General features: G+C 42.5%; 1 protein-coding gene across 2 annotated transcripts in view; it reads right to left on the bottom strand.

The window, feature by feature from the left end:
- znf407 (zinc finger protein 407) overlaps positions 1–25,057 on the bottom strand; it is a 439,270-nt gene that overhangs the window by 150,021 nt on the left and 264,192 nt on the right. For both annotated transcript variants that reach the window (XM_067981928.1, XM_067981929.1), the window contains exons 5-6: positions 10,664–10,830; positions 1,415–1,498 (exon numbers count right to left, since the gene is read on the bottom strand). In XM_067981928.1, coding sequence (XP_067838029.1) covers positions 1,415–1,498; positions 10,664–10,830 — 251 coding nt within the window. The remainder of the gene's footprint in view (positions 1–1,414; positions 1,499–10,663; positions 10,831–25,057) is intronic.

The raw sequence follows: 25,057 nt of genomic DNA, 5'->3' as shown, positions 1-25,057 counted from the left end.
ATCTTTTATTGGTCGTAGATGCAGTTGCATTTAGCATCTTAAAATTAACACATTTCAGACTCTTAATCAGAGGACTGCAGAGTTTTATACAGGATAATAAACAGCTAGCAGAAAGACACAAGGCTTTCGAGGTTCTGAGGATATTATTAACTACAAGAGTGAAATCTGAGTGGTTTAGTATGTGGTCAGGACTTTGAGGTTCAACTGCTGGCTTATATCCTCTATAATAATACGAACATACGAGCAATGATGGGCAGGAAAAGACCCTCTGGTCCATCCAGCCTGTCCCACACAATAGCAATACCTTGTGCATTGTACATACATACACTCCCCACCCCACCCGAAACCATGTGACCTCCAGGGAGAGGCGAAAAACCTGATAATAACCAAGGCCAATTTGGGGAAAAAACATTTGGTAAATTCCTCTCGGACTCCCTTAGGCAATCGAAACTAGTCCAGGAGATCACTCTAGCCCTGATAATGCTGTGGCATTTATTATTTCTGCTGATTAAAACAGCTTTGGGTTCAAGTTTAACAGTCTTGGTTTCTTACCAGGACTGTTCTGCAGCTATACAGGAAGATGAAATTGTTTAGCATGACTTAGGTGAAAAGGCAGTAAAGACAGGGCAATGTGCTGATGCAGCATATTGCAGCAACAGCTTTGGGACATGGGCTCAAGCCCCACATTCTGTTGAGTTTTTAATCTCAATTGTGCTGCTGTGGAGGGAAGCAAACTCAGGAGAACTATTGTGCCCAGGTCATCCTCACACACCTCTGGCCAGCCCGCTCAAACATCATTGGAGGCTTGAGAGCAGGTCACTTGCCAACAGCCGAGTCTGCAGTCAGTGTGTAATCGAGGGAAACATGGAAAAAAAAAGGTGAGATTTCATACCCTCACTGAAAGAGAAAATTGACACTAAATCTGAAGGTAGGTGTCACATGACTTTTTCCAGTAATACCGTCTTTAGGACAGTGCACAGGAAAACACAGCGAGCAAAACACAGATGTGTGCTTTATATAGCACTGCTCATGTTGCTTTACAATCGGATTGTGTTTCTGCAGAGCATCATCTAACGAGAACGTGAAAGTTTCTAAAACGGGTTAGCTACATAAGGGCTTATATGTCCATTAAGTTTATTACAGAATTATCTGCGGCAGAACTGTACAGAACAAATTTCAGGATAATGATGTTTCTTTTCCAGATTTAATTATCCTCCTATTTTTCCATCACAAGCATAGTGTATCTACTTCTACAAATCACTACTACGTCAATAACTTCACACCGAAGCAATTATCATTCCGACTGCACAGCAACCCTTGTTTTCTCAGGGCAGGTCACGATCAGCGGACTGGGATTGCAATTCTTGGTCTGTCTGCTAGGTCCTACTCTAAAGCGGTAAACGACTTTACTGACCTGTGTGCTGTCGCCTGTGTTTGGTAAGGGCATGGCGCGTTCCACCGGCAAATCCACAGAGGTCACACAGGAACGACTTCTCCCCTGTTGCAACAATAAACAGATAAGAGGACCGTGGAGGTCACAGATCATTAAAACATATCTATCAAGACTTTCAGGGTTACTAATTCCTCCAATCAAATGTTTCCATGTAAATATGTCAAATGGGAATGAAATTACCACTGCAGTTTATTGACTGTGATAAAATCTGAAAAGCACCACTGAACATAATTACATACTTGTCAGACCCATAAAAATTAGCTTTAATATCAATGGAATGGTTTCATACAACTTCATTTCGGTTAGATGTCTTCCAGATGGGGCTGCTTTATGCACTTGAACAATTTTTATGCATATCCTACTTCTTTTCCCCTCAATTCCCACAGACCCAGTCACTCAGTGTTGACTAGTCCATCTACAATGGCAGGTAGAAGAAATAGAAAGTTTTTTTAAGCAGCAGTTATCGGATGCACAGACTCAAGTATTTCTGCATTATTTTTGTTTTAAAAAACTTGATTCACGTAAAAAAAAAAGACTGTTCAAGCATAGCAGGGAAAAAAAGCCTTTAGCTATTACCTGTAGCCACCTCCCAATGGTACCCTTGGGAACGCTGTATCTACGACTAACACATTAATAAGAAAGTGTAACAACAGAGTGCAAACGGAAACCTCATATCAATATTATTCATTGATCTGTAAATCGAGTTGTCTAGTGTTAGTTAAGTGAGCGCATAAGGGACCTAGTTTTGAAACTCTTGCCATTCCCCGATTTATTTTTTTTGATTCAGATTGTTCTTATGGAACTACCCAACCCCAACCACTTGTGTAAACTTCTGCTTATGTTAAAAAAAACCTCCTATATCCAAACATATTCTTGCACACATTCTGCACCTTAGGCTGTTTTCAAAATCTTAAAATTCTGGACACTGTCAGTCAGTGAAAGGAGAATTATCCTGGGATATAAAAAAAATGCTGTAATTTCATCTGAAAATGAAATCACACTTTCTTTTGTACTTAAATAAGGTAAGCCATATAACAGGACCGTGAATAAAGCACAACAGACTCAATCATTATCCTCAAGAGCAATATTTCCAGCCAGAACTTTTGGTTTTTAACACGGAGTTGGAAAGAATGTGCCATTTCTACACATATCCTGTAAATGTTAGTGCTTTAACAGATTTAAAACAAGCTACTTTTATTTTTCTATGAATAACTTACATTATAAATATGCATTTATTTTTATTTGGCTTCATTGAGTCTGATGTGATTTAATTTACTAGTCTAATACCAACAGATGCAAGTTTTCCTTTGGAGGTCATCCACAAGCTGAACATAAATGTGAACAAAACGTGAACTTCTGGTAAGGGGATCGATGTGTGTACAACAAATGCAATTAATGTACCAAGTCCCGTTCACCCATTACCCCTGTGCTCGCTGACCTACATTGGCTCCTGGTCCGGCAACGCCTGGATTTTAAAATTCTCATCCTTGAGTTCAAATCCCTCCATGGCCCAGCCTCTCCCTATCTCTGTAACCTCCTCCAGCCCTACAACCCTCCGAGATCTCTGCGCTCCTCCAATTCTGGCCTCTTGTGCATCCCCGATTTTCATCGCTCCACCATTGGTGGGCGTGCCTTCAGCTGCCTAGGCCCTAAGCTCTGGAATTCCCTCCTTGTGACCTGTTCTAATATCTCCTTATGTAGTTCGGTGTCAAATTTTGTTTGATAACGCTCCTGTGAAGCGGCTAGGGACGTTTCACTCCGTTAAAGGCGCTATATAAATGTAAGTTGTTGTTGTGGATTTGGTTTTGTTTTTTTCTCCAGTTCATTCATTCACATTAGTTTCTCCTGTAAACCCTGCAGAATGTCCACACTTTCTATATCAAAAATACCCACAGTTGTTATTACCTAGCTCTGTTTTAACATATTTTGACAGCCATTTTTCTGGTATCCGACTGCAGATTATAACCCAATAAACTTGCCGTCATTATGTCACAATTGTTAATCGTGCAATTATAGACACTATCATGCATCATGGAGTGCCTGGCCCATCAATGTCGAATACAAAACCCACCACTGACAAAAGAGTGAAAACAAATTCTCCATCAGCTCCCCCAGTATAAATGATTAAAAATAACAAGTACATGGAAGTGATTATCAGGCAAAAATCTAATTTCAGGCTTCAGATGCATATTACAAACCAGTTATAGTTTATGGTATCAATTGAACCATTTGATTAACATTACTGCCTTGTAATAATTCCCGGATGTCTATTATTTGCTATTTAAATCAATTTACTGATTAAAAGAAATAATTTTTTGGGGTTGGTTGGTTATTAAGCCCTATATGAACTGATTCAACGAACACAAAGGATAAGGAGTGGACAACTACAAGGGGATCACCTTAGCTGCAACATCCCGTCATTGCTGCTCCACTGCTTGCCTAACCAACTGATAGTCAAGAGCCTATCAATGCAAATATTTCTGTTAAATTGAACTGAGTATAAGGAGTAACTTAGGGTTACTTGTTCCCTTTTAAATGGGAAATTAATCCATTTTTAGGATTTAATGCATCTGAATATTAATTATTTCAACAATCAAACTATTTGATTACCAAACTAATAAGCTTGGCACAAACCTCAAGATTATATAGCACTAAACTGGAATAGAAGTTCAGTATTACCAACTACGAGCAACTTGGTTTCAAGCAGATTATCAACAAGCTACTTTTTTTTTTAAGAACAGCAACCTACTTTATTGGAGCCTATGTCACATTATGACCAAAATTCTTTCTAAAATATGGTATAAATTGATTTATTGTTATCACAGCCCATCCTGGCTGTGCCATCTCACATGCTTCTTGTGGTCAAAGGGCAGTTGGGCAATCTGCTCTGTTGCCTCCTCCACTCAGGAGCATATTAGAGCAAACCAGTCTCTAAACGATCTCCCATTTTCACTCTGCCCCGTGCGGAGGTATCTCTACACAGCAAATTGGGAATTCAGTGGCATGCGGGAAATTGAGCCAGCTCATTTGCACTCGAAGAAGGAACCATTTTAAATTTGATCCTACTGAAGAAACAAGAACTCAATTTGGTGAGTATGACAAGTGTGCAACTACTGATGTTGAGAGTTTAAATGACTTACTTTAATTGAGGAGGGAATGAGAAAAGGTCTGTATTCACCTAGTGTATTCTTATGGAGTACCGCTTCGGAAACATTTCTCTTACGTTAATATAACACAAACTACAGGCATTTTTTCCTTGAACATTTTCTACTTTTGAATTTAAATGCACAATGACATGGAAACAAATCCTTTATTTTCTATTAGGAAACAGACACTGTCCCCTATCTCTCATTATGGTGCAGACTACAAAATCTAACAACAAAAATCTATAATATTGATTGAACCAAGTCTCCACAATTATTCTTTAGAAGGAAACACTGACGATAAATTACATCTGCACTGGCTTTTCATCTGGTGTTCGATATAAGTGATCTCTGAGGGCAGTCTAGAGACCTTAAATCGTCAACACCCCTGTCAGTGAAGCTAAGGAGGTTTTGGCCTCCCAGACACAACCCTAAAGAAGCTCCCAAAAAACATTTCTTTTAATATAAACACAGACAAACATGTTCAACATTCAGTTCTTAATGAAATTCTAAACTCTCACTACTCACACAATCCGGATCAGATACTCCACAACTGTTTTGCACGTTAATGACATATAATGATTCAATGTACTGCTCAGGTCCTTTACGTAGTTGAGACCAGCTATGAATGGATGTTTTTGGGAAAGAATTCAAACAAGAAACACACTTGGAGTACCCAAAATTGTTTACTGTATGTCAGATGATATGCTGTTTTATAGGAGTGTTATATTGTGTAATGCAAAGTATCATTTTACTGATAAGGTGGGACTGTGTTAAGTAAACACAGCTTCAGGTCAGGCTTGCCAACCCTCTAGGATTGTCCTGGAGTCTCCAGGAATTGAAGATTAATCTCCAGGACACTGCTGCGAGCAACACCCAGGAGAAAAATCATAGGGGCATTAAAAGAATTGTGCATTTCTTTTCATTTTCTTGGAACACTTCCGTTTATTAGTTGTAAAAAATCAGAGATGGGCAAAAAGGCTGTTTGACTGGGCGGGACGATTGGAGGCAGGAGTTCATGCAATGAATTCTCCAGGAATACATTCAACCAGAGTTGGCAACCCCACTTCAGGTCAATAAGAGTGTAATTGTTGTTTGATGTGGGCATTGTCGTTTACAGATTGGAAAGTGGTTGTGAATTTCAGGCTCCAGGTCAATAACAGGCTGGCTTTCTCCCCCCACGCCAACACCCAAGATTGTTTTGCTTCTGTAATGAATATGTGTCTCGATTTTAAAATTCTCAACCTTGCGTTCAAATCCCTCCATGGCCTCGCCCCTCCCTATCTCTGTAACTTCCTCCAGCCTTACAACCCTCCGAGATCTCTGCGCTCCTTCAATTCTGGCCTCTTGCGCATCCCCGATTTCGCCGTGCCTTCAGCTCTCTAGGCCCTAAGCTCTGGAATTCCCTCCCTAAACTTCTCCACCTCTCTATCTCTCTCCTCCTTTACAGTGCTCATTAAAACCTATCTCTTTGACCCAGCTTTTGGTCGCCTGTCCTGATATCTCTTTATATGGTTCGGTGTCAATTTTTGTCTGGTGACGCTCCTGTGAAGCGCCTTGGGACGTTTTTACTACGTTAAAGGCGCTATATAAATGCAAGTAGTTGTTATTGTTGCGTGATGGACGCGTACTAGATATATATCTCACTGTAATTGGTGCAGATTATCCATTACTTGCATATACTGAACTAGGACTTGGATTCTGAGATGTTAATGACCTACCATTTAGCAACATTCATTTTTCTATTTTGAACACAATCGCTTAACCGATGCGTCCCATACTTGCAAAAGAATTTTGTATAGACATCACATTTTTAAAAAGAGCAGAGAAAGGGATGGGCAATAAACACTGGCCTTGCCAGCAACGCCTACATCCCATGAACGAATAAAAAAAAAGTTCTCCTTCACATTTCTGATATTCTTTCTTTGCAAGTCAAGTAATGCACTTAAATTAAGCATGCACTCAATCTAATGTAACGCAAACAAAATGATAGCTCCATAAATAGGGTTGCCACAAATTGCTAAATTTGTACTGCTTTATTTTTTATATATTAAAAAAACATATTCTTCCAAATAAGGATTTAAAGTAGGTGTCTACTTCAAAATTTGCTGGCCTTTGCACTTGGAAAATTATAGTTAATCTGAAGTAAATGCCAAGCACCGTGTTTTGCAGGTGTTAGCAGGATAGGACTCTGTAAATTGGTTCCAGCCGTTCAATTGAGGTTCACAATTATTTTTACACAAGTGTTCTGATTGTGTAAAGTCAGATTCAAATGTGGTTGCGTGCTAAACCAGCTAACAGCAATACATAAAAGTGGCCATGTTCTCTCTTATTAATTGATAATCTATTGTATTTTTGCTTGGTGATATCTTTTAAATTCATCTGCTTTCCTTCTTCAAAGAAATTAAGCAGATCAAGTCGGGTCTATCTGCAGATTCTTGAGCTCATGCTGGATTATAGACTGCTCAGGCAAAAAAAAACTAATTCTTTGGCTCAAGTATTTCACATGAAACTCCCTACCCTGAGGGATATGGCTTAAGATAACATGTTACCAAAAGACACAAGGACATTGGACAGTGCCCGTAGCACTCATTGTGCCAGTTCTCAGGGCTTCATTTTATTTGTGAGATTGTTCTAATGGTTGGAAAAGGACTGGCGAGAGGTCGGATGAACTGTATGTTATAAATCCATAGTTCTCTCGTAGTCTATTATTAGCCTAATTCACTGTATTTTGTAACCGTACTCGATTTTGTAAGCTTATTTGATCAGTTGGTTTCACCTGTCAAATCGTGCAACACCCTGTTTGAAACTCTCCAATCAGGTTTCCGTACTGCCACAAAACTGCACTGGCCCTATCTAAAGTAGCAAGTGACATCTTCTGTGACTGTGGTGCATTATCCTTCCACGTCCTCTCTGCAGACTTTTATACGGTCACACATTCCTCTTCCAACGCCTCTCGTCCATTGTCCAGCTAAGTGGAACTGCTCTCTGTTGGTTCCACTCTTACCCTAGCCAAAGTATCTCTAGCAATGGCTTCTCGTCCCATCTCCACACTGTTACCACCCAAGGATTTATCTGTGGCCCCTCCTCTTATTCATCTACATAGTGCTTATTCATAGTCAGTGCAATACAGGGAGTGCTGCTCAGTCGAAGGTGCCATCTTTTGGATGAGACGTTAAACCGAAGCCCATTATGCCCTCTCAGGTGGACGTTAAAGATCCCAAGGCACTATTTCGAAGAAGAGCAGGGGAGTTCTCTCCCTGGTATCCTGGCCAATATTTATCACTCAGCCAACATTACAAAAACAGATCATCTGGTCATTATCACATTGCTATCTGTGGGAGTTTGCTGTGCGCAAATTGGCTGCCGCGCCTCCCTACATTAGAACAGTGACTACACTGCAAAAAAGTACTTAATTGGCTGTAAAGCACTTTGGGACGTCCCGAAGTCATGAAAGGCGCTATATAAATGCAAGTCTTTCTTTTCTTCTTAAATACTGCTCCTTGGCGTCGTCATTCACAGATATGGGATCAGCTTCCACAAGTACTTTGACGACGCTCAACTCTACCTCTCCACCACCTCGTGACCCCTCCACTGCCTCCATGCTGTCACATTGCTTGTTCGACATCCAGTCTTTGATGAGCCGCAATTTCCTCCAGATAAACACTGGGAGATAGAGGCCATTGCCCTCGGTCCCTGCCACAGGCTCCGTACCCTTGCCACCAATTCCATACCATGTCCAAGCACGGTCTGAGGCTGAACCAGACTATTCGCAACCTTGGCGTCTTAGTCAACCACGAGCTGTGCTTCTGACCTAACATCCTTTCCGTCACAAAGACCGCCTACTTTATCTCTGTAACATCTCCCACTTCCACCCTATCCAAGTGTATCTGGCGCAGAAACCTTCGTCCATGTCTTCGCCACTTCCAGGCTCGACGACTCCAAAGCTCTTTGGGCCGGCCTCCCATCTTCCACCCTCCGTAAACCAGTTCATCCAAAACCCTCCTGCGCACATCAAGCCCTGCTCTCTCATCATCCCTGTGTCCACTGACCTACGTTGGCACCCAGTCCCCTCATGCTTCTAATTTAAAATTCCTACCTTTGTGTTTAAATCCTTTCATCGCCTTGCCCCTCCCTTCTCTGTAACCTCCTAAAATCTGACAATCTCCAATCATCAGACTCTGGCATCCCTCCCACTTTGCCCCATCAGCCGCCTTCAGCCGCCCACTCTGGAATTCGCTTCCTAAACCATATCTCTCCTCCTTTAAAACTCTCCATAAAACCCACTGCTTCGACCAAGCTTTTAGTCACCCCTGCTGATAATGCCATCTTTGGCTCAGTGTTCATTTTTAAAAATTACACCTCTGAAGAGCCTTGAGATGTTTTTCAACTTTAAAGATGCTATATCATAGAATCATACAACACAGGAAGCCATTCGGCCCATCATGCCTGTGCCGGCTCTCGAAAGAGCTATCCAATTAGTCCCGCTCCCCTGCTCTTTCCCCAAAGCCTGCAAATGTTTCCTTTTTAAGTATATATCCAATTTTTTTTGTAAGTTATTAATGAATCTGCTTCCACCACTTTTTCAGGCAATACATTCCAGATCATAACAACTCCTTGAGTAAAAAATTTTTCCCTCAACTCCCCCCTGGCTTTTTTGCCAATTATCTTAACTCTGTGTCCTCTGGTTACTGACCCTCCTGCCAGTGGAAACAGTTTCTCCTTATCTACCCTATCAAAACCCCTCATCATTTTAAACACCTCTATTAAATCTCCCCTTAACCTTCTTTGCTCCAAGGAGAACAATCCCAACTTCTCCAGTCTCTCTACATAACTGAATTCCATCATGCCTGGTATCATGCTACTAAATTTCCTCTGTATCGTCTCCAAGTCCTTGATATCCTTTCTAAAGTGAGTGCCCAGAATTGGACACAATCCTTCCATTAACCTGAATGTTCCCTATTCCGTGTTACAGCGTGCATTTAATGACCCATTGCTATTCAATCGCGCCTTCAAAATACTAAGCAAATTGCTTTGATTAAAAGGCTGACCATTTTTGTATGTTTAGGAATGGCGGAGTATCAGCTCAGGCTGGGAACTTCGCTATGTAATACATAACTCATCAAACATGGGTATCCTCTTGAACAAGCACAGCAGTTTTCATAGTGATCCCAGTGCTGTGGAATCTGCCCTGTGATGTAAATGGGGCAGATTCTACAGTGCCACAGCAATTCTGCAATATAAAAAGGTCTTAGCTAATAGCATTCAAGGAATTAGCTAAAAAAGATTCTCTCATGTTCTCAGAACCAAGCTACTGAGAAGTTTCCCTCCATAAACTTGAGCTCATCCAAAACTCTGCTGCCCGTATCCTAACTCGCACTAAGTCCTGCTCACCCATCACCCCTGTGCTCACTGACCTACATTGGCTCCTGGTCCGGGAACGACTCAATTTTAAAATTCTCATCCTGGTTTTCAAATCCTTCCATTGCCTCGCCCCTCCCCATCTCTGTAACCTCTTGTAATCCTACAACCTTCCGAGATCTCTGCGTTCCTCCAATTCTCCCGTTCCACCGCTGAGGGTCGTGCCTTCAGCTGCCTGGGGCCTAAGCTCTGGAATTCCCTCCCTAACTTTGCTGCCTCTCTATCTCCCTCTTGTCCTTTAAGTGGCTCCTTAAAACCTACCTCTTTGATCAAGGTTTTCTGTCCTAATATCTCCTATGTGGCTTGGTGTCAAGCTTTGTCTAATAATGCTCCTTTGAAGTGATTTGAGACATTTTTACAACGTTAAAGGCTCTATATAAATGCAAGTTGTTGTTGTTGAAGCACTGCTGTAGCCCTCAAAGGGTTAACAAAACAGAGTAACAGAAAAGGGGAACACAAATTTGGGTTTAATTGGGACTGGTTGGGGCAAACAGCCTCTTTCCGTGTTGCAATTTCTATGTAAATGTGATTAGCGAATTAGCCTGGACTGCAGTAAAAGTGTAGCAGGGTTTGCTTTTTTTTTTCTAAATTGAAGTCGCTTACAGATTTAACAACCGCTTTTTTTTAGTCTGTTAAAAGAGCAAACCTGTGTGAGTCCTGAAGTGATCTCTCATGGCAGATGCTGTGAGGAAGGAGTAGTGGCACGTCAGCCAAGTGCACTTAAACGGCTTCTGGCCCATGTGCAGCTTCTTGTGATTGGTCAGGGCCCACTTCTCTGTGAAAGTTCGGTCACAAATTTCACACACAAATTTCCTGTTGCAAAAAAAAAAGGGGGGGGAAATAAGATGTAAGGAGCTGGGGAAAAAAATTAGCAAAATACACATAATACTGCCGCAGCATTTTAAAAAAAAAATGAACTGTAGTACCTGTATGGACTTTTACAGACAGAATTGCAGGCACGTCTGTATAACGAGGCATTGATTTTTCTGTCGAGACCCGGCACTTCAGCCATTTATTCTCTGCTCTGCAGTAGGACCCAAAGGGTTTGAAAAATTCTGTTACAGTCCAGTTGCCCCCAAGGCAAATGTGAGAATAGATTTCACCTGTGTAGTCCCCCCACTTATCCAGGGCACATACTGTCAGAGCAAAGACTAAATGGAAAGCCATCATACAAGGTTACTCAACCAATTACGTCAGCGTGAACTTAAACCACTGCTACGGCACACAACATCCATACTTTATATACAAAGCCTGGAATTACAATCACTGCTGAACCGTATCCCATTTCCACATCTTTGCACGATGACCAGACAAACTTCAATAGGCTTGACTCCATGTGGTAAGAGGCATTGATTAACTTGGTGCTGTTGCCAGATAGGCTGCCCAGTCCCCAAGTGATTTACTGGGCTGAAGTAAGAAGAGTAACAACCATGGTTTGTCACGGAATGTGCAGTATAAATATTGTCATATCTGTAAATCTTGCTTTCTAACAGAACATCACATATATAAATGGCTTTTCAATGGTTTTTTGGGGTCATTATCTGAAGATAATTATCCCATGTGCTTTCTTTTAATAAAATATCCTAAACATATAATATTGATATAAAATGCAAATAAATCTGGAATAGATGCAATGTAAAACATTCCACAGCCTACAGTGTTACTGAATGTAAGTGTCACGTCTAATCAGCTCTGAAAGAAAGACAAGGTGCATTTAAAATTCGGTCTAGCTACCCAAGGAGAAATGGGCACTAAAACTATTATGTAAAAGATGTACATTAGACTGCTGGTAAAAAAAACTATCTACCAATATGTATAATTTATAATATATGAAAAACCTGAAAGTACATATGCTGATCGATCAGCATAAGAATAAGAAGATAGCATAGTCTTCTGAAGATTCGCTCCAAAAATGTTAACCCATCTTTTCTCTTGAAGATGCTCACTGGTCTGGTGTGCATTTCCAGCTTTACTATTTGTCTTTACAATCATTGGTACAAAATCCTCACCTCCTGCAAACCCCAATACTAAAGCTTTCTACGCAACTGAGGTATACAGCAAATCCTAATCGAGGAAAGAAAATGCCAAACATCGTAACCTAACTGCATAGGGCTAAACACAATTTGAGAAACATTCAATAAACACCACCTCTCAAAACCTTTAGGTAATCCCATGGGAGAAATACGAACAATGATGGACAGAAAAAGACCTACTGGTCAATCCAGCCTGTCTCTCACACTTGTGCATCACAATATGTACACTCCCCACCCCACCTGAAACCGTGTGATCTCCAGGAAGATGCGAAAGACCAGTTCAAAACCCAGGACAATTAGGAGGAAGAAACCTGGAAAATTCCTTTCCAATCCCCTTAAGCGATCGAAATTATGTCCAGGAGATCACAATGGCCCTGAAATAGCACGGAATTAAAAAATACATACGAAAATACCTGACGATATAGCAGCAAAAAGGCAAATTTTAAAAAAAGGCAAATAACTTCAGCAAAATACCTATGTAAGCAAAAATACACAAGTATTCAAAGTCTCAGAAAACACACATAAAAATGGACTATTTTATATTTTAGAGCTGTGTTTCAACAGCATCTGCCACTGTAACACATAATTACAAAATTATAATTTAATGAATAGAAAGTACCAACAAAATATTTAACAGCTCAATTCTGGACTTATTCTGTACATTTAGTTAAAGTATAATGTCTCACTTCCAACTAAGAAACTAATTATATCTACATGCACACAGACACAAAATTCAATGGCTCATGTCAATAGGCAATAAAACTACTAGCCAAGATGTGACAGAGGACAGCCTATGTATGGCCTGTGGAAAATGGGTGAAATCTTTCAGATTTTAAAATAAATTGACTAAGGGTAGAATAAAACAAATATCGATTGCTATTTTTGAGCTGTAAGGTAAACTATTGCTCCCTCAAGTTGCAAAAGTGACCTTCAGTGTATAATAATGCCCTCAGCTATTGGCTTTCAGCATTAAAACACACTCCTGGTCACTTCTGTAATGCTTAGGTTAACTGACTACTTCAGATCTCAGCGTGGTCAATACTAGTTCACATAGACAATCTCAATGGGCTCGATCTTCGCATCCCCGAGCCGGCGCGTTCGCGGCCGGGGGACTGAGAAAATTGGGGATTCCTGGGGCGGGTCTGGAGCCCGGCTCCAACCCGCCCACTTCCGGGTTCCCCAGTGACGCGCTTAGATGCGCGCACAGCCCCCGCGTGTGGGACTCCCGCTGGCAATTAAAGCCGGCGGGGTGCCACTTAAAGTACTCATTAAGGTATTTCAGGTCGTTTAAAGACCTGATTAACATAACATTTTAGGAGGGGTGGGATTTTGCAATGAACTGAGACTGTTTCCCGTACTGGGGGAAACACTCCCAGTTCAAATGGACGTGTTGCAGCCATCAGCCTGTGGCAGCTACAAAGGTCCATTTGACAGGTGGGGCGGGGAGACCCTCACTCATTGCAGGAGGCCACTCTGTCACTTTGGACAAAGTTTGGCCTCCACCACCCTCCTCCTAACAACAAAATTCACCAACTTGCACACTTACCCCGGGGTCTAGACACACGTACCTACCTTGCGGACCCCCTCAGATGTACATCTTCCGGATGGGGGCCGCCGTAGCTGTAGTCATGACCTCCTCGGAGGACGAACAGCATCACCAGCCTCGCCAGCCAAGCCGTCCACCTCTGACACGTGGAGCTCCACAACACAGTGCTGTGACACATCCACCTGTACAGCAGGAGGGAGGGCAACCGCAGGGAGAGATGCGTCGCAGAGGGCACTAGCCTCGCCACAGGGTCCACAGACTGAAGCTCAGCTTCCTAGACCTCTCTGAGCAGCAGTGCACACGGAGGCTCAGAGTCACTCAACATGTAGTCGTGGACATCTGCAGCCTCCTTCATGCCGAGCTGCTCCCGGCTGGCCCGAGCACCACCTTCTTACCTGTCGTTGTCAAAGTCACCACTGTCCTCAACTACTTCTCCTCTGCATCCTTCCAGGGTGCCACCGGGGACATCGCCGACGTCTCTCAGTCGTCTGCACAAAAGAGCCCTGCAAATACACCTACACCCACTCTGCAGTGACACAATGGGTGGCATCAGTTGTGGGTCTTCATGGTGATCCTCAGGAAAGGGCATTATTGCACAAACCAGACAAGATTTGCAAAGACGTGGCAGCAGTGGTGACAATATAATATGTTATGTGAGTTGATCAGAAATTAAATATAGGTAAACACCATGACAAGCCCTCAAACACCCTTGTGCATCCCCTTCATGCTCACGACACGTTTGCCTTACGCTTCCTACTGCACATATGTGATGCGTGCCCTGTGGCTGCAGCACAGGGTTGAGTGAGGCTGACCGTGAAAGAGATGCATAAGAGGGTGAGTATGAGACAGAGCCATGAGATTGTATGAGGATTGGGTTGAGTGGTAGTGGTGGGATGAGTACTGGCGAGGTGAGTAAGTGCAGGTAAGATGAGGATGAGCTTTGAGTGGGTGTGAGGAGTGATGTGATAGAGTAGTGTTGGCAGTGCAGAAGGAGATGTGGGGTGGGGGCGGTGATGTGGCAGACGGAGTGTAGGGGAATGAGTAAGTGTACTCACTTTGGCTGACCTACTTAGGTCACTAAAGTGCCTCCTGCACTGTGTGCAGGTGCGTGATATGTTGGTGGTGCAGGTGACCTCCTCTGCCACCTTGAGCCAGGCCTTCTTGATGGTAGAGGCAGGCCGCTTCCTCCCACCCGCCGGGGGGGGGGGGGGGGAGGATCTCTGTCCTCCCCCTGCTCCTCACCCCATCAAATAATACCTGGAGTGAGGCATCATTAAACCTGGGAGCAGCCTTCCCCCTGGGCTGCTCCATGCTGTAATTTTTCCTGTTTCCTGCAGCATCAGTCAGTGGAGGACTGCCCCTTTAAATAGGGCTCCTCCAGCTGACAGTCTATGCTGCACATGCGCAGTCCGCCCGCTGCGCAGCTTTCCAGCGCGAAACCCGGAAGCCAAGGTAAGTGGATCCAATTAGCCTGCGATTCCATGTGGAGCACCCCGATTTCACTGGGAGCGTTACCCACGCACCCAGTCGACCCCCCGCCGCCCTCCTAATGTCGGGCCCAATATTTTTGTTTCTGCTGTTACTGGGGCAGACTAGCTTCAAAAAGCTTCCTTATACCATGGGCCTTACTTTCTAACTCCCTGAAGTTCTACCATCCATCCGATGTCATTTATGACTTTGGTTAGCGCTGTTAGGGTTCAATGGCAGGGATAGGAACTTGATTGGAGGGATTCAAACCTAATGTTGCATGAATTTGGGAGGCGACAACATGTTCAAGGACTTGAGAGGAAAGGAAGAAAAGAGATGGGGTGGTAGTTAGTAGAGGCAGGCCGCTTCCTCCCGCCCGCCGGGGGGGGGGGGGGGGGGAAGATCTCTGTCCTCCCCCTCACCCCATCCAATAATACCTGGAGTGAGGCATCATTAAACCTGGGAGCAGCCTTCCCCCTGGGCTGCTCCATAGGAATTGAGAGAGGGCTTTTTTTTTTAAAAGGAGGGGAGACTGCCAAACCTTCAATATAAATTGTGGTACCACAGTGAACATCAGGCAATTTCTCCATCCCCACCACAACAACAACACATCTCAAAAGCTTTTAAGTAAATTTGATGGTAAGTTTTATTTTTTTTAAAAAAGAGGTGCGTGCAAGAGTGAAAGAGAGTAAAAATTACAGTGTTCTGAACTTCTGTAGCGTTTGTTTTGTGTTCATTAAACTTCAGAAAGTGTATTAAGCTAAGGCGCTAAGGGGAAAGAGACAGAGGGAGGATGAGAGAAAGTGTCTGTGTGTGAGAGCGAGAGTGTTAAGGTTAGTCCAATTTTTCAAAAAAACAATTAATTGGCTTCAAAATTCAACTATTTCATCTATATTTTGTTGACAGTTAGAAAAGGTCAATGCTAATTATTGCTTACACCTGAGAGACACACTTTGACAGGCAGGGGGTCAGAGAGAGAGGGGGAATGTGAAACAGAAATAGGGTGTGCATTTCTTCATTTAATGTTACTTCAATTTTCAAAAAAAAAACAGCCAGCCACCAGTTGAATTTTGCAGCTCACTGAAGATCTCGCTTGTATTTTGTTGACAGCTGGAAAGGGTCAATGCTAATTACTTCCAGCTATGCATTAGAGGTTCTAATTTCTAACACCCATGTAATAAAGGGAGAAGAGAAAGACAAAGAGAAAGGCCAACAGGTAGTTCTTTTCCTCATTCTAGTTTGATTTCAATTAAGAAAAACAACAAGTTGAATTTTGAAAGGAAAGAAAACTTCTGAGTGAAACAGATAAGAAGGGAGGGAGATGGAAGGAGGAAAACTGATGGAAGATGAGGGGGTCTCTGGTCTTTTGATACCAGTTCTTTGGGGGCAGTGGATGGAGGATTATCATAGTTAATCCAATTCCCATGTTCTTTCTCCGTAGCCCTGCAAATTTTTTCCCTTCAAGTATTTATCCAATTCCTTTTTGAAAGCCATGATTGAATCTGCTTCCACCACCGCCTCGGGCAGCACCTTCCAGATCATATCTACTTGCTGCATAAAAATGTTTTTTCCTCATGTTGTCTTTGGTTCTTTTGCCAATCACCTTAAATCTGAGTTCTCTGGTTCTCAACCCTTCCGCCAATGGGAACAGTTTCTCTTTATTTACTTTACCTAAACCCTGCATGATGTTGAACACTTCTGTCAAATCTCCTCTTAACCTTCTCTGCTCTAAGGAGAACAACCTCAGCTTCTCCAGTCTATCCACGTAATGAAGTCCTCCATCCCTGGAACCATTCTAGTAAACCTTTCCTGCATCCTCTATAAGGCCTTCACATCCTTCCTAATGTGCGATGCCCAGAATTGGACACAATACTCCAGCTGTGACTGAACCAATGTTTTATAAAGGTTCAACGTAACTTCCTTGCTTTTGTACTCTATGCCTCTATCATAAAGCCCAGGATCCTGTATGCTTTTTTAACTGCTTTCTCAACCTGTCCTGCCACCTTCAAAGATTTGTGCATATAATACCCCCAGGTCTCTCAGTCCCTGCATCCCCTTTAGAATTGTACCATTTAGTTTATATTGCCTCTCCTCATTCTTCCTGCCAAAATGTATCACTTCGCACTTCTCTTCGTTAAATTCCATCTGCCATGTGTCCAACCATTCCACCAGCCTGTCTATGTCCTCTTGAAGTCTATTACCATCCTCCTCACTGTTTACTAAACTTCCAAGTTTTGTGCTATCTGCAAATTTTGAAATTGTGCCCTGTACACCCAAGTCCAAATCATTATGGATTTGTTAAAGGCAAATCGTGTTGAACTAACTTGATTGAGTTTTTTGATGAGGTAACAGAGAAGGTTGATGAGGGCAATGCGGTTGATGTGTATATGGACTTCCAAAAGGCGTTTGATAAAGTGCCATATAACAGGCTTGTCAACAAAGTTGAAGCCCATGGAATAAAAGGGGCAGTGGCAGCGTGGATGCGAAATTGGCTAAGTGACAGGAAACAGAGAGTAGTGGTGAAAGGTTGTTTTTCGGACTGGAGGAAGGTATACAGTGTTCCCCAGGGGTCAGTACTAGGACCACTGCTTTTCTTGAAATATATTAATGACTTGGACTTGGATGTACAGGGCACAATTTCAAAATTTGCAGATGACACAAAATTTGGAAGTGTAGTGAACAGTGAGGAGGATAGTGATAGACTTCAAGATGACATAGACAGGCTAGTGGAATGGGCAGACACGTGGCAGAAGAAATTTAATACAGAGAAGTGCGATGTGATACATTTTGATAGGAACGATGAGGAGAGGCAATATAAACTAAATGGTACAATTATAAAAGGGATGCAGGAATAGAGAGACCTGGGGGTATTATGTGCACAAATCTTTGAAGGTGGCAGGACAGGTTCAGAAATCCTGGGCTTTATAAATAGAGGCAAAGAGTACAAAAGCAAAGAAATTATGATGAACCTTTATAAAACACTGTTTCGGCCACAACTGGAGTATTGTGTCCAATTCTGGGCACCGCACTTTAGGAAGGATGTGATGGCCATAGAGAAGGTACAGAAAAGATTTACTAGAATGGTTCCAGGGACGTCGGACTTTAGTTATGTGCATAGACTGGAGAAGCTGGGGTTGTTCTCCTTACAGCAGAGGAGGTTGAAAGGAGATTTGATAGAGGTGTTTAAAATCATGAGGGGTGTAGACAGAATAGATAGAGAGAAACTGTTCCCATTGGTGGAAGGGTCAAGAACCGGTGGGCACAGGTTTTAGGTGATTGGCAAAAGAACCAAATTCGACAAGAGGAAAAAGTTTTTTACGCAGCAAGTGGTTATGATCTGGAATAGACTGCTTGAGGGTGTGGTGAAGGCAGATTCAATCGCGGCTTTCAAAAGGGAATCGGATAAGTACTTGAAGGGAAATAATTTGCAGGGCTACGGGGAAAGGGCGGGGTTGTGGGACTAGCTGGATTGCTCTTGCAGAGCCAGCATGGGCTCTCGGGCCGAATGAACTCCATCTGTGTTGTAACCATTCTATGATTAATACATATCAAAAAAAGTAGTGGTCCTAATACCGATCCCTGGGGATCACCACTGTAAACCTTCCTCCAGTCCAAAAAACAACTGTTCACCACTACTCTGTTTCCTGTCACTTAGCCAATTTCATATCCATGCTGCCACTGCCCCTTTTATTCCATGGGCTTCAATTTTGCTGACAAGCCTATTATGTGGCAGCTTATCAAACGCCTTTTGAAAGTCCATATACACAACATCAACTGCATTGCCCTCATTAACCCTCTCTATTATCTCATCAAAAAACTCAATTAAGTTAATTAAACATAATTTGCCTTTAACAAATCCCTGCTGGCTTTCCTTTATTAATCCACAACTGTCCAAGTGACTTTTAATTTTGTCCCGGATTAGGGTTGAGGTGATTAACAGTATAGCAAGGGTGAGGGGAGAATACAGGAGTTGAGTGGGTAGTACAAAGGGGAAGAGGTAGGAGTCATTACAGGAGTGAAGGAGTGGTAGAAAGGTGACCGGGTGGTGGGAAGGTGAAAGAGCATGGATGTCCCAAAGCGCATTACAGCCAATGAAGTACTTTTGAAGTGTAGTCACTGTTATAAAGTAGGAAACGTGGCAGCCAATTTGCGCACAGCAAGCTCCCACAAACAGCAATGTGATAATGACCAGATAATCTGTTTTTTTTTTAAAAAAGTGATGTTGATTGAGGGTTAAATATTTGCAAGGACACCAGGTAGAATTCCCCTCCACTTCTTTGAAATAGTGTCATGGGATCTTTTACACTCCATTAGTGCACTGGAGTGTCAGCCTATATTTTTGTGCTCAAGTCTCTAGAGTGGGACTTGAACCCACAACCTTCTGACTCAGAGGCAAGAGCGCTACCAACTGAGCCACGGCGGCCACACCATACAAGTCATTGCTGGAAGCTGCATGCAGCTGGGAGCGCAATATATCAGTCACTGTAAGACATAAAAGTTTTACTTGCAAAGCTCTTGGGCCAAAGCTGGTCCTGGCATGCAGCAGACACAAGATGACCAAAACTGTGGGAAAAAAACTAATGTTTTTCATTTTATTTTTGTGGTAATATCTCTAGGTTATTAGGGCAGTGCCAATATTAGTGTTTGGGAGGGTTGGATCTTCTACCTATTACTGAAAGTTAAAGTGGAAAACATCAAATGCTTGACAACAATTAACATATTAAGTATTTATTATGGGAAGAGTAGGGGAGTGGGACTAATTGGATTGCTCTTTCAAAGAGCTGGCACAGGCACGATGGGCCAAATGGCCTCCTTTTGTGTTGTAGGATTCTATGATAACTAGAGAGTAGCAAAATGGAATGTTACTCTAACATAGCGGAGGTGCTTTCTGATGTTGAAAGGCAATTATCTCGCTGCTGCTGTAGAACCCTGCTTTACATCTGACCTGAGTAAAGCCAGAGCAGGAATCAGTTACTGCTTACAAAAGTCAGCAAATACTCCTTTCATCAATCCTATCGCCTGCTATCTCGATAAGTGCACGTACAGCCTAAATGAGCAATAAATGCTGCATTAATAAGGTATTCATATCACTTCTCTATGTCTGCAAGTTTGAGTGCTACAGATGGAAGACAACGCTCCAAAAAACTGCAACATTTTTGACTCTTCTCGGTTCCCCGTGATATTGTGTTGTCAGCAGTTTCTAAAGTGATTGTGCAGAACACAACACAGCATATTTAGGGAGCCATGGCATGAAACAATCCAAGCCCAGTATATTACAGTCTCTTTTGCACTTCAAAATAAAAATCAGCTAACTAACTCAACTCAATAGCTTAACAGAAGGTAAGCTAATAGCCGTAACAATCAATTAAAGTTTCTGTGGCAATTTTTCCTCTGATGCACTTATCTGTTCACCTTCACCGTGAATAGGCAAAACAAAAGAAACAATTGCAAAGATCATTTAAATACCACAATAATCATCTGCCAACATTTCCGTTTTTATTTTTTCCTATGTCAACGATAGAGTACAATCATAGACCAACAGCGTCATCCGTCAGCATTCTGCCAGTCCTGCATTCTGCTAAGTGATGTTATCGCTCTAACTGGAGAAAATAAGGAGATTATTACAGTGACTGTTGGAAACTAAACATCTGGACATTCCGGGGACAGATTTACACGCTGTCTGTCAGATAAAACACTGTTGCCTGCTGCTTACAAAACAAGGATATTCCTGGCAGCTTTTCCCAGCTTTGCTATCAGACTACTTCAATAGACCATCACTCCACCTTTTCTGAAGAATGACATCCTGTCTTGGTTCACAGAGTCATTTCCATCAACGGCAGTACCTCAGGCTGCTTCTGATTATAATCATTTCTTGGGAAAGTGGAGGTTGATTTGCAAGGATTTCGTTTTAGAGTTAGCAGGATCTTGAGGAACATTTTTTTTTAAACTTAAGTAATACATGCACACCAACTATAGTATCCAATTGCAAACGAGCAGCACTCGCGTAAAACTCGCAAACTTCAATTTTAAGGGCTGGCTTATATATTGAAAAATCCATAATTCATACTTGCACCTCATACTGCCAATGACCTACTCTAAAGGCTAGTGAATGTCATCATAAGCATCAATCAGTTCTTTTCTAGATTTGGTGTGTGCAGAACTCTGCTGAGAGTGGCTGTAGATCTACTGACACTCAGTTGTTGTACTAAGCATGAAACAGTAGTGAAAGTTCAAAGTTAAATACAGTGCTGCTCTCGTGAAAAATTAGAAGTTATTCTGCTGTGGGTTAAAGGTTATTTAGCAAAAGCTGGTATCTTGTGATATGATAATACTCTCACATCAATAGAAAGGTTAAAAGGAAGCATGCTGCACTGATACAACATGCATGCTGTAAATCAGGTGATTGTGGGGTACATATGACTGGACTGAGATGGTGCACATGTGTAAATCAAGACATTCTCGATTAAATGCGACTTTACTGATATGGTGCACACGTTCTGTGAATTGGCACACACTGGATTAAACACTACGGTGCTAATTTTTTGATATAAATATTTCACAGTTGAGGTACAATGGATTGAAACTACAGATGTGCAGGGATTCTAGTGATTGCAACACTCCCAATTGGACTCAAATATGGAACTCAAGTCTGAATATCAGTTGTGTCTAATGATCACTTAGACTTTCCCTACAGCTCTATTCTTAATTGTGCCATAGGGACAGGAAGTTACAAAATTCTAGTCACTGTTTTGGTGGTGAGAAAGAAAAGAAAGAACTTGCGTTTATATAGCGCCTTTCATGACCTCAGGACATCACAAAGCACTTTACAGCCAATTAAGTACTTTTTCAAGTGTAGTCTCTGTTGTAATGTAGGAAACAACGGCAGTCAATTTGCGCACAGCAAGGTCCCACAAACAGCAATGTGATAATGACCAGATAATCTGTTTTAGTGATGTTGGTTGAGGGATAACTATTGGCCAGGACACCAGACAGAACTCCCCTGCTTTTCTTCAAAATTGTGCCATGGGATCTTTTATGTCCCCGAGAGGGCAGATGAGGCCTCGGTTTCGCATCTTATCAGAAAGACGGCACCTCTGACAGTGCAGAACTCTCTCAATACTGTACTGAAATGTCAGCCTAGATTATGTATTCAAGTCTAGTAAGGGTACACAAGATAGCACCCGAAGATGACATAACTTCAGAGAAACCAATACGCATTCAGAAAGAAAGCAAAATCAAGCTTAGGGATAGAATGCTTGGGGCTTGGTGAAATAGGCAGAAAAAGCAGGAGTAAGCCAAGATGGAGCTTCCAAATAGAATTTTCAGCTTGGAAGCGCCATGACACAAAGGGTAAAGGAACAAGATGTTATTATACTTCACATGACTACTGGCTGGCTACAGAGGAATAGTAGCAGTGGGCTAGGAGCAGGCTGGGCAGAAAAAAATATGGTGCCTGGGTGACCTGAAAAAGAATGGGAAAAAAGTATAAAACAACTGAACAACCAAGAGGAATGATGACCGTTAAATGTAACATAACTAAAGATGTAAGAGACAATTCAGGATACTTTTGAGGTGCAAGAACAGGTGCAGAGGGATTGCTGAATTGGGAGAGCAGGCCAATTTTGCATTGCGACTGTAGGCCTTGCTGAGTGAGGTACGTGTATGCATAAGATGCAGTAACACAGTTATAAGATGAAGGCTTGGCATGGGTGAACAAAAATGTGGAACTGGTTGACAGGCAAAACTCTATGGCATGGAATCTTCGGGTCTACATGATACATCATACTGTTGTGTAATGTCAGCTTGCCAGATTGTTTAAAGTATGTTGTCTTCTCTTTCATCTTTAACATATCCTATAGGTACTACAGCCAGTTTTTAGCCTAGCCACTGCCTCCTGCAAGACTTAAGACACTACCTTGTACCCTGGAGTTCCAACCAGTTAACCCTCCTCTCATCCACCTCATGCCTGAGCATGTCCACTTCTGCAGCCACTGGGGTCAGTGGCAGCACTACTGCCACCAATTGCTAACCAACTCAGATTTGTGCTTCCACGTTGGGGTTCACTGTCCTTTGGTTCTTGGTCATTGCTTTTTCTCCTGTACAGCCATGGCAAAGACTGAAAATTGTGTGAAACATTTTTAAGCCTTTCAAAGAAAGTGTTAACAATTTTCATCCCACTTTGAACAACGGCGTTTGTGATATTCTGTGCGGTAGGCTTCCTCTCACTCCCTACGCAAGGCTCAAGCTGCATAGGTTGCATTTTTCGATGATATTCATGAGTTTGTCACATAACGCTCATCAAAGCCAGGTCATCATTCTGCCAGTGCAGAACTCGGGCCTCACGCAGCAATCCACGCAGTTTTTTAGCTGGGATCGCTAAATTGACCCTGTCATGCAGAGACTGTAAATTAGCACAGTTTAGGGTGAATATCAGCACACTAATACAGGGTACTAGCTGTAAATTGTGATTTTATTACTCGGGCCATAACTATGTCATATTAAACATCTGACAATCCTAAAGCTGGTTTCCATTTAAACCTTTCTTATTATTAAGACTGCCCTGGCAATTTTCTTTTCCTCTTTGTATCTGTTCCTCCATGGCTGAGTTCATGGGATGCAGATGCTGCACAATATTCCACCATTCCCCTTCCTTCACTGTCTCCCTCAGCTTAAACCATCCTTGAGGAGCACTGCTCCCTGAAGGCCAGGGAATCAGAATAAAGTCTCCTCCTTGTGGTAACATCCGACCATGCTAGAGCTGTTTTCACCAAGATGGTCCGCTAAAGATCAAACTAATCCAACTCTTGACAGAAGAATTGAGCTCAAGTGGCAGCAATTCAATCTGCACCCATTTCACCAGTGAGTGATTGCTCAACAGGCTTTTCCATTGGTCGACATAGAGATCCAGTTTTTGGAAAGCAAATAAAGGGGAGGGTCTATTATCTGGGTGTTGAACATTAGGCTTTTATTTACTTAATTTTCTTGCAAGGCCACTCAATCGCCACCCAAGTGAGAATGGGGTGTTTTTTTCTTTTCAGCAGTATTGTGATCTACCCAGTGAGATGTAGAAGAAGAAGAAGTTGCATTTATATAGCACCTTTCACGACCTCAGGACATCCCAAAGTGCTTTACCGCCAATGAAGTATAATCACTGTTGCAATGAAGGAAATGCGACAGCCAATTTGCGCAGGTAAAGCCATCCTATCAGATCTTAGCTGCGACAAGCCTCTGGATGCCTTTAAGACACTAAATGGGTGGAAGTCCTAGAATCATAGAATGGTTACAGCACAGAAGGAGGCCATTCGACCCATCGAGTCCGCGCTGGCTCTATGCAAGAGCAATCCAGCTAGTCCCACTGCCCCGCCTTATCCCCGTAGCCCTGCAAATTTTTTCCTTTCAAGTACTTATCCAGTTCCCTTTTGAAGGCCAGGATTGAATCTGCCTCCACCACCCACTCAGGCAGTGCATTCCAGATCCTAACCACTCGCTGGGTAAAAAAGTTTTTCCTCATGTCACCTTTGGTTCTTTTGTCAATCACCTTAAATCTATGACCTCTGGTTCTTGACCCTTCCGACAATGGGAACAGTTTCTCTCTATCTACTCTGTCTAGACCCTTCATGATTTTGCATACCTCTATCAAAGCTCCTTGCAACCGTCTCTGTTCCAAGGAGAACAACCCCAGCTTCTCCCATCTATTCATGCAACTAAAGTCCCTCATCCCTGGAATCATTCTAGTAAATCTCTTCTGCACTCTCTCCAAGGCCTTCACATCTTTCCTAAAGTGCAGTGCTCAGAGCTGGACATAATACTCCCGTTGTGGCTGAACCAGTGTTTTATAAAGGTTCATCATGACTTCCATACTTTTGTACTCTATGCCTCTATTTATAAAGCCCAGGATCCCGTATGCTTTTTTAACTGCTTTCTCAACCTGCCCACCACCTTCAATGATTTGTGCACATATACCCCCAGATCTCTCTGTTCCTGTACTCCTTTT

This window comes from Heptranchias perlo, chromosome 3, assembly GCF_035084215.1.
Source record: "Heptranchias perlo isolate sHepPer1 chromosome 3, sHepPer1.hap1, whole genome shotgun sequence".
In the NCBI taxonomy this organism is placed as follows: Eukaryota; Metazoa; Chordata; class Chondrichthyes; order Hexanchiformes; family Hexanchidae; genus Heptranchias; species Heptranchias perlo.
Note: the sequence above shows the minus strand (reverse complement) of the source record. Positions and strands in the feature narration are given on the sequence as shown.